The following is a 13,892-nucleotide window of genomic DNA, read 5'->3' on the forward strand; positions in this document are numbered from 1 at the left end:
ATTATGACACAGTCAGCAAAGCATTAAAAATAGCACATATACACACATGCACACATGCACACACACAAACACACACATACACACACACACACACACACACACACACGCACACACACCACACATGCACACACACCACATGCACACACACCGCACCCACACCACACACACACAATCCCCTTCAGACAGACAGAGAAGAATGGACAATGGAGGGGGCGAGGCTGCTGACTCACTTCTTAATAACGTCTTCCAGGCCGGCCTTCAGCTTCTCCATCTCCGTCAGGTTCTCCATGGTGCTCTTGCTGTCCCCCTCAAGCTTCTTCCTGCTGCGCTCCACTTCGCTCCTCTGCTTCCGCTCCTGCTCCAGGAGATACTCCAACTGAAGGAAGTCGAGGAGAGACAAGAGGGAGAGAGAGAAGGAAGCAGAGGGGGGAAGACAGACCGAGGGGAAGATAGAGAGAGAGGCAGGGATAGGCAGGTGAGGAAACATCTGACATTGATCAATGACAATGCAATAAATAACACCTGGGCTTTCGAGTCCAAACAGAGCTGTTTGGAAAAAGTGCCCCGGAGACCTTGCAATGAGTTGTGCAGAAACACCAAAGAGGAGCGAGCCAGTAAGAGGCCATCAATTACAGTATAAATGCAGTTTTATTACTAATTTGCTGATTAAAGTCACAGCTGAACATATGGTGGCTAGTTTCAGTCATGTCTTTTGAATATGGCTGTTGGAAAAAGACAGAAAATACATATATCACCATAACAACTGAGTCTTCAGCTAAGCATGAGCTTCCACGTTGAACTAACTGATGGAGTATTGATGGAGTAACACTGATAGAGTAACTGATAGAGTATCTGATTGAGGAACACTGATGGAGCAACTGATAGAGTAACTGATGGAGTAATTGATGGAGTAACACTGATGGAGTAACTGATGGAGTAACTGACACCATCTGATCTGAAGTGCAAACTTCCACAGTGCCGTTGATGAGGTCCCACACTTACATCCTCCGCCTGGACTTGTAGCTTGGCACGCTCCTTGGTCAGGAGGTTGACCTTCTCCTCCTCACACTGCAGGTCCTCGATGGCTTGCTGTAGAGGAGGGGGTGGGTGAAACAGAAGGGACTGAGTCTGGACTGCAGATGTGCAGTGGCTAAAACCCCAACCCTGCACACAAACACACACACAAACACACACACACGCACACACACACACACACCCATGGTTGTCCGTCGATCCTCACAAGCTGGACTGCTGATGTGAGAAGGCTTTGATGTGATATCTCTATTCGCCCTGTCACAGACCATGCCGAGGAAATCTCCAGCATTAAACGCTCACCTTAACACAGACATCACACCGAGGTCATGGGGTCTAACATCAGTCTTTGGGGAAAAACTACAAAAAAAGATCAAAAACATGTATAACCCTAGGAATGAGGACAACTGAAAACAGCATGACAATTATGAGTGCTTTCCACACATTTGGACAAAACGGAAAAAGCTGTTTCTAAAATATAAACAATGCGTTGAGAGTTGGTCACACGAAAAGGGTTTCTTATTCTTCAGACAGTTTGCCACCCATTTACTTTTGAACAAGTTTGATAAGGCTGTACTACAAAGTAAAAATAAGGCTGTACACACGTTGAAAATGCCAAGGATAAAACAGCTACTGTTGCCCACCTGGTTGGCATTCTCTCTCATACTTTTGTAGTCGCTTCAATGCGAGGCAGCCTTAAAAGGATTAAGGAGGGTAGTGTTGTAAATCTTGTGAAAGAAAACAGTTGGAGAGCATTGTTTTTCAAAGCACCGAATGACTTGTGTGCATAGATTAAGAACAGATTTTAGCAGAGCCCAGGACTGTAGCAAGCCTCTGCAGACAGAGGAGTCTTGTCACGATTTCCTCACTTCAAAACCCTCAGACATGTTTACTTAAAATTAATCAGAAGGCCACAATGGAGCACTACGTTAAAATACTCAGAAAATTGCTTCCCCAACAGATTTCAACAGATTGATGATCCGTTACACAAAGGTAACGTTAGCTTACATTAAATAAACGCACCAGTGACCACCTGTAGCAAATACTGTATTTTTAATGCTTTACTGGAATGAATTATGTCAACTTAGAGATCCTGGATTTGAAGTGTAAATCCTTATTTGATAGACCATGAACACTATGCACTCATTTCTATGTTGATTTGAAAACCCATGTCCTCTGCTCCAGAGGGTATGAGAGACAAATATGGGGGTGACTTCTTTTAAGTCCCTCTCCAGATTCCAGTGGAAAATGTGATATTTTCTTTTGCTAACCACTGACACTGAGCTCTGATCTGTGAGCTAACCCGAAACTGGTCTTCCAGATGGGCCATCGCCTGCCCTGAGCCTGTGTCTGAGCTGCAGTGACAGGCTTGTGGTCACGGAGTGCTTCACATCCCCTTCAGAGTGACCTTGACATGGCGGCAGGGAACACACAGAGCCAAACTATCCTGCATGTGTGTCATAGAATTGAAAATTGAGAAACCATACTTGGGGTCTTTTTAACGAGCAAAATATGTAAGTGCATGAATGTATACAACACACACACACACACACACACACACACACACATACACACACACACACACACACACACACATACACACACACACACACACACACACACACACACACACACACACACACACACACTGATGCTGCAGACAAACAAGGGAGAGCATTATGCCAAAGATAACAAGAAAGGACACATAAAAATGATGGCGCAGCTATATCCTGTGTCATAAACGCTGTTGAATTGAGATGACAGAAAAGGTTTTTATTTAACCCTTAAGGCACCTCCTGCCCTTTTGAATTCCTGGTAATGATTGCATTCAGCAAGAAGTAAGAGTTGTGTGCCTGCCTTCAATTATTGCCTGCCTTAGTATTATACACTAAAGTATATAATAATTTGGCTGCTGCCATCCATTTATTCTTAAATATACAAAATATTTCACTGACTTTCTCACCAGGTACACACACACTGAATAACTACATAGGTGCAGTTTGGAGTGCCATACTGTACCTGTAAGGAGCACTCATGCTGATGAAGCAAACAGGGGTTTCAACGTCTTTTCCCAGTCTATGTTACGATTATGTCATACCACAAAAACATGCCTCTAAACACATTAAGGGCTGAATCATTGGGTAAAGATAACATGCTTCCCTTCCTCCAGGCTTACCAACACATATGCGCGCACACACACACACACACACACACACACACACACACACACACACACACACACCCACACACACACTCACACTCACACACACACACACGCACACGCACACGCACTCACACACACTCACACTCACACTCACACTCACACACACACACACACACACACACACACACACACACACACACACACACACACACACACACACACACACAACACCCCGCTATTATGTAACATCCATTCTGTCTCACCTGACTGAGCTCCACCAGGTGTTCCTTCTCCTTATGGAGCTTCTGTACCAGGTCCTCCCTCTGCAGAAGTTCCTCAGTCAGCTTCTTTACGTTAAAGTCTGAGTTCTGGAGCAAAAGAGAAAAAAAACAACAGTGCACTATAGAGATTGAAACCATTCAGTCATTTCCCAATCGATTTGTTTTGCGGAATTTTTGAGCTGTCAACGCCACCACGCAAGTATCCATTTTACACGACAGAAGTTACTCCTTAACTATTAACCTTCCTCAGGAAGGGATACTTATTTTTGTTCTTACTCTTGACATCAAAGAGGAAAGAACATGCTTGCGGTGTCTTCGTTGGACGTAGAAAGTGGAGACAGGGGAATGGAGTGGAGGGGGAGTGGCAGTGTGTGTGTGTCTGCGTGTATGTGTGTGTCTGTGTGTGTGTGTGTCTGTGTGTCTCTGTGTCTCTGTGTGTGTGTGTGTTGGGGCCTGTTCAGTGTTTGAAAAGCAGATGGGGATGAGGGGGGTGAACAGATTCGGCAGCACTTTCATCCTAAAATTACCACTGTCATCTCACCACCTTTAACTCCCTAGGGGTATCATTTCACAAACAAAAAAAACACCACAAATAAAAAGTGAAATGAAGTGGATAAGAAAAGAGGACAGAAACAGTCTCACAAAGTATTTTCATTTAGTACTGTTCTCATTTCACATCTGAACGCTGAGCATACTATTTGGAAGATGGTCTGAAATCCATCATTGACCCACAAATGCTAAAACACTCTTTCTTGGATTAATACAACTAATAAATACTTTCTTGGATTAATTGGATTAATATAACTATTTACAAAGGCTGCATACACCACAAATTAGAAGTAAAAAACTAAAAAAAAGATAAATAAATTATACATTTTAAATAAATTCTAGATAAATGTATCCAACGAAAGTAACAGGGAATGGAAAATTCCAATAAACTACTACATGTCATAACAGGGTTGATTAATCCCACCTGATTGTGCACTGGTGTTTATCACAGCCTGAGATGACTTTGACATTTATATGCATCTTCTCTTGTTCCAGCAGAGCTCCAATATTTCATATCTTTGCTGCATAAAAAGCCATGCCATCTTTAAGACCCTTCTAATGCAGTGTAATCCACATTTACACTTGTCGCTGCTATGGTAACAGGTACTACAAATAACACAGAGTTTAATAAGAGTATATGCACCGTGCTTTAAAAGAATTTTACACAGAACAGGTTGAGTCTTGCGCTCTTGCTAACCCAGTTTGCCTTTCTTCAGATTCCACCTTGAGTTTATGCCACTTGACAAAGGGCATATGGATTGACACATTCTATTTTTTTTCAGCCGCTCGGAGAAAGTTCACGCATGGGGAGCTCACACCTGAGATGAACTCAGTGATTCACCAGGATGACTCACTCACTGTCACTCCACACAACAGACTCTGCTCCCTGAGGTTGAGCTTCAGCAATCACCAAATGGGTCTCTGGATTAACAGCCTTTAAACAAGTTCAAGGTTCTTCAACTACAATTACAAACTCGTCCCCTAATCGCAACAAATTAGTTGAAGGACAGTTCAGGGAGTTGATGACCTACATCTACAAAACTTCACAGATAATAACTATAATATCTATACACAACACAGCATATACCTCATAACAGTACCATGTCTATTTAGAGTCTTAGAGTCAGACTGTCTAAATGGCAGATTGACACTTGCTAATATGCTGTTGAAGGAATCTCCCAATCCTAAATCTGGCGGTTTGAGAGCTTCCAAATGATTTCACTCTAAGAAATTAAACCATTCATTGCGATTCAGAGACCTACATGCATTTACAAGGATCCAGATACCGACAAAGAAAAAAAACCACCGCTGCATCAGCCCTACCAGAGCTGCTTCCTCTACCCATGGCTTCCCCCTCTCCCTAAGACCCGTCTCACTCCATCCCTCCCCTCCCTTCCCTTCCTCCTCACCTGTTTGTCCCTCTCCACAGTGCCCAGGGTGCTCTCCAGCTCCTCCAGGTCACGTCGCAGGCTGCCGCACTCAGCCTCCAGCCTGTGGCGCTGGGCATCCAGCTGGGCCGTGGCACCCTCCTCCTCCTCCAGACGCTCGCTCAGACCCACCACCTGAGACTCCAACTCTCGCCGCACCGCCACCAGCTGAGTGCACCGCTCCTCCGCCTGCTGCAGGCTCTCCTGCTCCTGTGAGGGGTGGGGGTGGGCGATGAGGAGGACGAGAGGGAGAAGAAGAGAGGAGATGAAGATGAGAGGAGGGGAGAAGACAGGGAGGGGGAAAGTAGGAGAGGAGGCGAAAACTTGGTGTTAGAGGAGAAAAAGAAAGAGGTGAGGTTGCTCCAGGTTCCTCTGCTGTTGAGAGAGTCAGAGGAGGAGAGAGGGAGAGGAGGAGAGGTGAGTAGCAGGGGAGAAGAGGAGGCTGTGAGGTGGAGGAGAAGACATAGGTTGTCTGTCAATAATCCCAGTCCAGATGTGCACAGGACACACAGAGCAGAACAGAGGAGGGAAGAGTAAGAGGAGATGAAGAGAGTAAGAAAGGAGGAGGAGGAACAAAAAAAGGTGAAGAGAGGAGAGGAAGATGAGAGGAGATGAGAGGGGACACTACAGAAGAGCCTCACAGGAAAGGTGAGAAGAGGAAGAAAAGAAAAGAGTGGAAGAAAGAGAGAAGAAGAAAAGAAAAAAAGACTCTCTTGCATGCAGTGCCAGTTTCACTGTAAAGATGAAACACATCTCACGGGTCCCAAAGTATCAAACGTAGCAGGAAAAGAAAAAAACACAAATCGTAAAGTAAGACATCTCACCGCACAGTAGGGCGATGAAATGTGGTTTGAACTCCAGGACACATATACATCCCAAGACTGAAATGCGTTTATATATAGAGATCTGCTCAGCATGTGACGTGAGTATAAAAGATAATATATCAAGACTGGTCAACGCAGGACAAAAAAGGAGTCAACTTGCAGCTAGGGCTGATACTGCATGGTCTGAAGAAATGCCTCAGCTATGTTGAGAGTTTATAACCGTATTCATGCACCAGTCATTATGGTCGAAAATATCAGGGCAACATTACACCAGCACTTAAGAGATTAAACAGAACACCACACTGATATTTTGCTTTCCATAAATGTACTTCATGCCTGTCGCTTTTAGTTTGACTCAGCCTTTCAGTTAAGAGAATCTAACGAAATCTCAACATATGGCAAAAAAGATTAACATGCACCAGAGAACAGAATTACTGTGTTAGTCTGGACTTCAAAACTGGTTTACAACTTTAACTTCAGAACAAAATATTATAACTTCTTTTTCAAAGAGGTGCTTTTAAAATGCACCAAACAGAGTGCTGCTCACCCAGGCAAAGAGCTGTGATACTGAGATAGAAAGGAGCCCTCTTCACAGGGGGGACTCTTATAACCGTGAATCATAGACTCTATAGTTTTACAGCATTGATTTCTTTACCATTCCATGTGCAGCTGCATCGCGGTATTTCAGGGTCTTCCAAATCCTTCAGGTGTGTTTTTCACCTGTGACTGTAGTATACCCTATCCCCCTTCAGCCATGAATCAAACTTGACATGACATACATACTCTGCACACACATGGACACACACACATGGACACACACACACACACACACACACACACACACACACGCCAAGAAAAGGTACCTACAACGGTCAGTTGATGCTGCAGAGCTAAGCTAAAGCTATCCCAGGCCAGGTCCTCTGAGTCTGGGTCCCCCTGTATCCCATTGGCCTCCCTGCAGTCGTCTAACAGGGAGTGGCGCAGCCTGCGGTCCAAAGACATCCCCTGAGACCGACACCTTCCAGCGTTCACCTGGTGAGGTAGGGTTTCCCTAGTGTGTTCCTCCTGGAGCAGCAGCAGAGGGTACAGAAGCACCAACAAGGAGCAGCAGCAGCTGAGGCACCACAATCCAGTCTCCCACAGGTATGCAGGCAGCATGCAGTGGGCCGTCCAGCCGAGCGAGCAGCACAGTAGATCCCCCCCCGTGTGCGTGTGATCCTCCAGCTCACCTTTTGTTTTGGGTTCTTCTCCACGCTATTATTGCATGGCCTCCGTCACATTCTGTTTCATCTGCCTCGCTATCAGTCTCTCGCTCTCTGCCTCGTCCCCCGCTCAATAAACAGCTGCCCCTCAGCTTTGATTCCTATTTCCTGGTAGGCTTAAGGCTTAAGGGAGGCATGAAAGCAAGTCTGGGTACTGTTCGTCAATACGTGAGTCTACGAGCTGCTTTGCCCCCTCCAGACACAGGTGTTTTTGCCCCAGTGACTGAAAATCCCCTCGAGATTCTGTCCAGTGCGGGGTGTTGGGTGACAGGGGACTGTGTGAATGCGGGTCTACAGTTCATCTCTTGTAACTGTAGACATGATATTATCATATCCATCAGCGCAAGGGTGGCAGAAAAGAAGAAAAAAATGAAGAGGAGGACAGAGGGGTATTTTGTTTGCTGAAAATTGGACTTTTTTATCTCATTTGCGATTTGGTGAAAAGGACCCCGCATGTCAGCAGCCCACAGAGTTTGGTCAAAGCAACCCCATTCATTGAGACCCCGAAGGACAAAGGGGACATTGTATCCGTGTTTACTACCAACATCGTTTCTGAATGAACTACCCAGACTGTGTATCACTGGCCGTCGATCGGTGGGCCAAGAGGTTCAGAGAGTGCTGGTGGTGATAGCATCGAAACAGGTGGCACGAAGGAGAAGCGTTCCCTGATGGAGCGCTGACTGAACCTATGACTCCATTCAGGTGTAAAGAAATGAAAAGGCGGTTCTTTACATCAGAGCATCACTCGGCTTGTCTCATGTAAATGTGTTTCGTGTGGTTTGGGCATACCATCAAGCCCACATTGAGCCACGATGGCATGCCCTTGTGCGAAGGCTTAAGACAAAACAACTCCAGCGACTGTCTGGTCTGTGCCAAACGCAGCATTGAGAGAACCCTCTGCGTCAAACTATGCACCGTTTACGCCCACAGCGAGAAACACAGAGAAGCAGACAAAACATGCTCAGACGATGGCTAGTCAGCGCTCATTGTAGCACAGACAATTGGACAGCGTTTTTTAACTTGTAGGCTGTTAATTTTTACAACTGCACTCCGGCGCAACAATTTGCTTTGGAAAGGTCACAAGAATGCCGTAAACCCATCATAAACTCCTTCTTTCATTTACTTTCGGACCTCTTTTCACTTTTGCTAAATTGACGGTGTTGGAAAGTTGGAAGGTGAAAATTTGAGGGCTATGTGCGTTGAGTGAGGCGCTGCAAAGGGTTTTTCCCACAACCGCCAGTGGCACGTTACTTCTGGAGAACATTAAACTAAAGCATCATGGGAAGTCCCTGTGACTTGGTTGCTGGCTGTATACGCTTAAATGAAAGATAATGTTAACCTTAGAGTATCTTAAATGTTTAATTTTCCTGCCAAAGCCTTCATTCAAAACACTTACCTCTCTCTGAATGGAGTAAAACCCTGAGTCAAATGTACTGTGAAACTGGAGTCAGTCAGTTAAGGGAAGCATGCATACAAAGTTGAGTTGATGTTGACATCATAGACGGCTTTATCTAACTTCAGTATAGTCAGCCATAACAGATTATCATAGCCACAGATCTAAGGAGCCCAGACGCACTGAGATAAGAGAGGATACAAGATAAGAACTAATAGGTTTAAAAGTGAGGTCGGTGGTTTCTTGAATTCAAATGCTAATTGTTTCTGTGATGGTGTGATGGTTCTCTTTAAGGCCATTTACTGTAGCTTGTTTACTTCCAAAACCAGAATGTGAAGACTTTTTAAATACAGAGAGTATGGCAAAGATAAATCAATGCATGGACCTCACAGCCATCTCAGAAAAAGTGCTGTGGTTGATTTATTCATTGAAGAGACAGAATCAGATACATGCCCCATGAATCTCTCCTCCTCCTCCTCCCTGGCCACAGTTGACTTTGAAGGAGGACGTGGGCCCCACTCACAAATCTTGCCCCGAGCCTCAGAAAACTGGTCCAGACCTTAAAGTTTTTCCACATGCTAAAGTAGGGCATCTAAATGTTTCTGGGAAGGTCTTTTTTGTTATTGTTGCTTTAGTTTCACATTATCAATTACTGCTGGTTAAATTGTAGTCTCTCTGACTTGATTTCTGTATTTTTAAGTTATCGTTCAATCAAACCAGGGGTCCACGTTTTGGACCAAGCTTAGATCAAGCTAACTGTTTGTCCATGCATGAATTTTATTTACACATCAGTTGAAAGGATGTGACACAGTGTTGTGCTATTTATTGTATGCACAGTCTTAAGTCTGTCATCAGCAGTACACCATCATAATGGGATCTGTCGGGAAGAGAAAACAAAGCAACAGTGGTTTCAATGTATAAACATCCATCGACTAATAAGATTGTGGGTGGATAATTTCTTAAAAGGGGGAAATGGGTAAGATCCCCGAACGGAGCGGGAACCAACACTACTGGGAAACGACCAGATATTCAAACCAGACTGCTCCACAAGCAACGGAGTATAGTAACGACCTGGCAGACCACTGGATCATCATGGCTTATTAAGATCCAGGAATCTGTCTTCTCTGGTGACAGCCCAGGGAACGCTTTCCTTTTTTGTTCCCCCCGAACAGTATGAGCCACTGCTACAGCTGAACTTTAAGCAGGGGAGAGCACGAGAAGAATGTGGAAAAAGACGTATTTTTCCAAACTGGAATGGGGGAAAAAAGGATTTCATCATCAAGGTAACCAGGTCAGAGAGCCGCAGCACTTGGAGAGCTCTGCTTAAGGTCTTTTCAATGTTATTTGGTTGCCCAGGTTGCTGGCAGCTCCTCTCCCTCATGCTGAGAGACCACAAATGACCACTTCTCACCAGCTTGTTTTACGGTGTAAATAAAATATATATATGGGGACAGCACTGCGACAACTAAACTGAGTTACTGAAGTGAATTACAATGCCACAGGAGTATTTGTCAGTCAAAATCCATATGTCAAGAACAAAGTTTTTGCCCCTTTGCTTTTGAAGATGTGCAGGACATTTTTGATTAGTTCACTGTCCATATTAACTGATATTATGAGGCATGCAAAACTGTTCTCAGCGCTTAAAGCTTCATATATACATCTAAATGGACTCCTAAGCCCCTCAGCAAAGTTGCAATAAAATGTAGCAATGAGAGGAAGCCAGTTTAAAGCCCATAGGTGGCACAGAGGAATGGCCAAGCTGCAGCAGTTAGGGCCTGGAGTATCTGCTAATGCAATCAGCAGTGAAAATAATCACATAACTTGGCTGTGAGTGGCGCATGTGGCAATTCAGCTAGCACTGGTAAAATGGCGTTTTGCTCTCTCTCTCTCTCTCTCTCTCTCTCTCTCTCTCTCGCTCTATCTCTCTCTTTCTCTTTTTATCTGTCTCTCTCTCTTTTTCACTTTCCATCCCTCTCTTTTTCTCCACCTAAAACCCTAAGGCGTTCCACCATCCCATCCCATCCCAACACAACCAAACTTTTCTACCCCCTGAAGCAAAGAGATGCCAAGGCAATAACTTAACAATGCATTTTGCTGCCACTCCAGCACTCCAGGGGGGGTGGGGGGGGGGGGGGGGGGGGGGGGCGGTTGCTGCCAAGAGGTGAACCACTCAATCACTTGCATTTGCCAGAGGGAAAGCGCTGAATATTGCCTCGTCCTGTATGATAACAGTGCCACAACAGAAGCGCAGGCAGGATCTAAGATGCCTCCTTTCCTCAATAAACGTTGAGTGAGAATCAACGATGCCATAAAATAACCTCCGGAGCCTCATTATCGCATTGGGGGGGTGGATGTGCCCCCGTTTTCACTCATCAGGGGGCATGTTATTATCTTCCGAAAGTTGGCAGCAAGTGCTGCTACTTGCTATCGACTGCAAAATGTCTGATCATGCAGAATTAACAGTGGAGCCATAGTAATACTTCAGGGGCAGAAGGCAATATTAATATGATCTCAAAAAAGCATACCACTGCACACACCCCCCTTCCCCTCATCCTCCCCCTGTTTTCCCTGAGAGACACAGAGACAGGAAGAGTAAAGACACTTACAGAGCGCTTCTTAGCGAGAGCCTCATTCTTCTCCCTGCCCAGTCTGGAGTTCTCTTCCTCTAGTTCCCGCACTCGAGACAGCAGACGGTCCGTCTGCTCGATGGCTCTCTTCAGCTCCTCTCTTTCCCTCATCCCTCTGCCTGCTGAGTGCACACTGCTGCAATGGCTTAACCTGAGCAGCCCAGAAAGTCCCTTCCTGTATTTTCTTTCCTCCAGACTCTCCCTTTCTCCTTTTCTCTCTCTCTCTCTCTCTCTCTCTCTCATCTGGATGCCCCCTCTAAACCTGCTACACACAACTCTCTCTCTCTCTCTTTCTCAGAGCCTGGCTCAATATAAAAGAAATTTCCCTGATTTGTCCCCAACTGGAAACTCTCAGAATCAACAGAGGAGAAAATGTTGCATGGGCTCCATCTAAGTACTCGTTGAAATGATTGGAATGGGATTGCACTTCGCTGGCAGTACTACAACAGAGAGGAGGAAGGCACATTCTTTTCAGAACTTTCAGACACAACGCAAACTCTGGCCTAACTACCTTTATGGCTCACACTCTCCAGCTGCCCACTGACTCTCATGGCCCACAACAAAGTCTATCCTCCATCGCATAAGCTCCCAGCAGTATATCCCACACAATTCCACATGTTAAATCTGTGAGTTATGATCTCTCACACATGCAGAGGAACTCCCTATCTAACCTCTGTGCTTGGCACCAACTGGAACGTAAATGTATGTTTATGTGTGGGTATGGGGGAGGCCTTCAGACCTGTTGCAGGCAAAACGTTGTCTTGTCTCTGTTACTCTTTCCTAGGGGGTTAACACTCTCACCCCTTTCTCCTGTCCAGAGGTGTTCTGTGAATAATCAGCCTTCTGAGCCCATCTGATAGTTTAGAGTTGACTTTAAACGTAGAGCTGATAGCTGCTCTTGACTCTTTAGCGGCGGCATAAATCTTGATCCAGTTCCTGTTCTGACTGATACACATAGGCCTCACCGATGGCCCGCCAACAGGCAGGAGGCCTACCACATCCCAGCTGGCCACAGTTCATGAGGCAAAACCTTACTACATCCAGCATTGACAACATAGCCTAGCATTGACTACAACATGAGGAAGCTTGTAACATTTTAGCTGATTTCACCTGACGTCTTCATGCATGGTATTCATAAAAAGATATAAAACAAGTTTACCAGATGGAGTGCACCTGTTTTCTGCTTTCACAAAAGAATTTAAAGTAAATATTGTCTGGTGTAATAAGTCATGCTTCTCTTTAAATCCATACATTTTTGAACATAAACACCAGAAAAGTTGACCTCTACAACAGGATACGGATAAATCTATAGCCCACAGAACATCATCCTTGTCTGGCATATGCTTTTTTAAACAAACAACTCAGCCTTGGCCTAGTTGTCCTGTTTATTGTGTTGAAACCTTGAAGCAGATCTGTAATGGCGCTTAGCAAACATCCACGCTTTCACTGCCCATCAATCAATCTCTTCTCATATCCCCTTAGCAGCTAACAAGATTCCACAGGCAATTTTGGCTTTGCCACAAGAGTATGAATTTGTAGTTTCCCATTGCCTGGAAAAACAGATGTGAGTTAATTTTCCATAGCAGGCACAAAAGCAGTTTTGACAACAAAGCCATCAAGGAGTTAAAGAAATAGGCCTGTCCTGGCTTGAGCTGAACTTATCCGTGTCACTGGAAATCAACTGTCATTAAGGAACAGACTGTCTCAGTCTAACACCAAGACAAAGTCTGTGTAAATATGCCTAAGAAAACTGACATCATTTTGTTTATATACCCACTTGCAATAGGTCAGATGATAGGGGGATATTTAGCAGGAGGTTGTAGAGACATCCTGAAATCCTATGATAGCAAAAATAAATCATTTTTAAACTGTCTCTGATATTCATTATTGAAGGTACAGATAAAAACGGGGATAATTTGACCATGACTTCATGGATTTTATTACATGAACACCTGAATCAAATTTATACATTATTATTGCTGGTTTAATTTCTTGTCAGCGAAATTAGTTGAAAGATTTCTACTAGACCTCAGCGGTTGTTTAAATACAATATGTCCCCACAAGGCATAATAAATAGAACTTTTTAATCCTCTTGTTCGTGTTTCAACTTGATATAAGAGGATGTTTGCCTGGACAGATTTGCACACAATTGTCAAAGCACACAAATTACGCTATTTAAAGGATTTTGCATACTGTAAGGTGATCTCTCTGACTGTCAGTGCAGGCTGAGGACTGTGGCTTTGCTTGAGAAGCAATGTCATGACTTCACACATTCCTGACTTCACAGTCAATTTTCCTCAGCCTCACTCATCAACAACAATTTTCCAAATAAA

At 44.6% G+C, this 13,892-nt stretch overlaps 1 protein-coding gene across 1 annotated transcript in view; it reads right to left on the reverse strand.

Annotated features, from left to right (window-relative positions):
• Nucleotides 1-11,670, reverse strand: part of LOC308362768 (uncharacterized protein MYH16) — a gene marked incomplete at its 5' end in the record, with an annotated part of 37,150 nt that extends 25,480 nt beyond the window's left edge. Inside the window, 5 exons of the mRNA XM_080835495.1 lie at nt 231-376; nt 1,003-1,089; nt 3,460-3,564; nt 5,436-5,663; nt 11,539-11,670. Coding sequence (XP_080691621.1) covers nt 231-376; nt 1,003-1,089; nt 3,460-3,564; nt 5,436-5,663; nt 11,539-11,670 — 698 coding nt within the window. The remainder of the gene's footprint in view (nt 1-230; nt 377-1,002; nt 1,090-3,459; nt 3,565-5,435; nt 5,664-11,538) is intronic.
• Nucleotides 11,671-13,892: the final 2,222 nt, after the last annotated feature.

Source organism: Sprattus sprattus (assembly GCF_963457725.1).
Source record: "Sprattus sprattus genome assembly, chromosome: 3".
NCBI classification, from domain to species: Eukaryota; Metazoa; Chordata; class Actinopteri; order Clupeiformes; family Clupeidae; genus Sprattus; species Sprattus sprattus.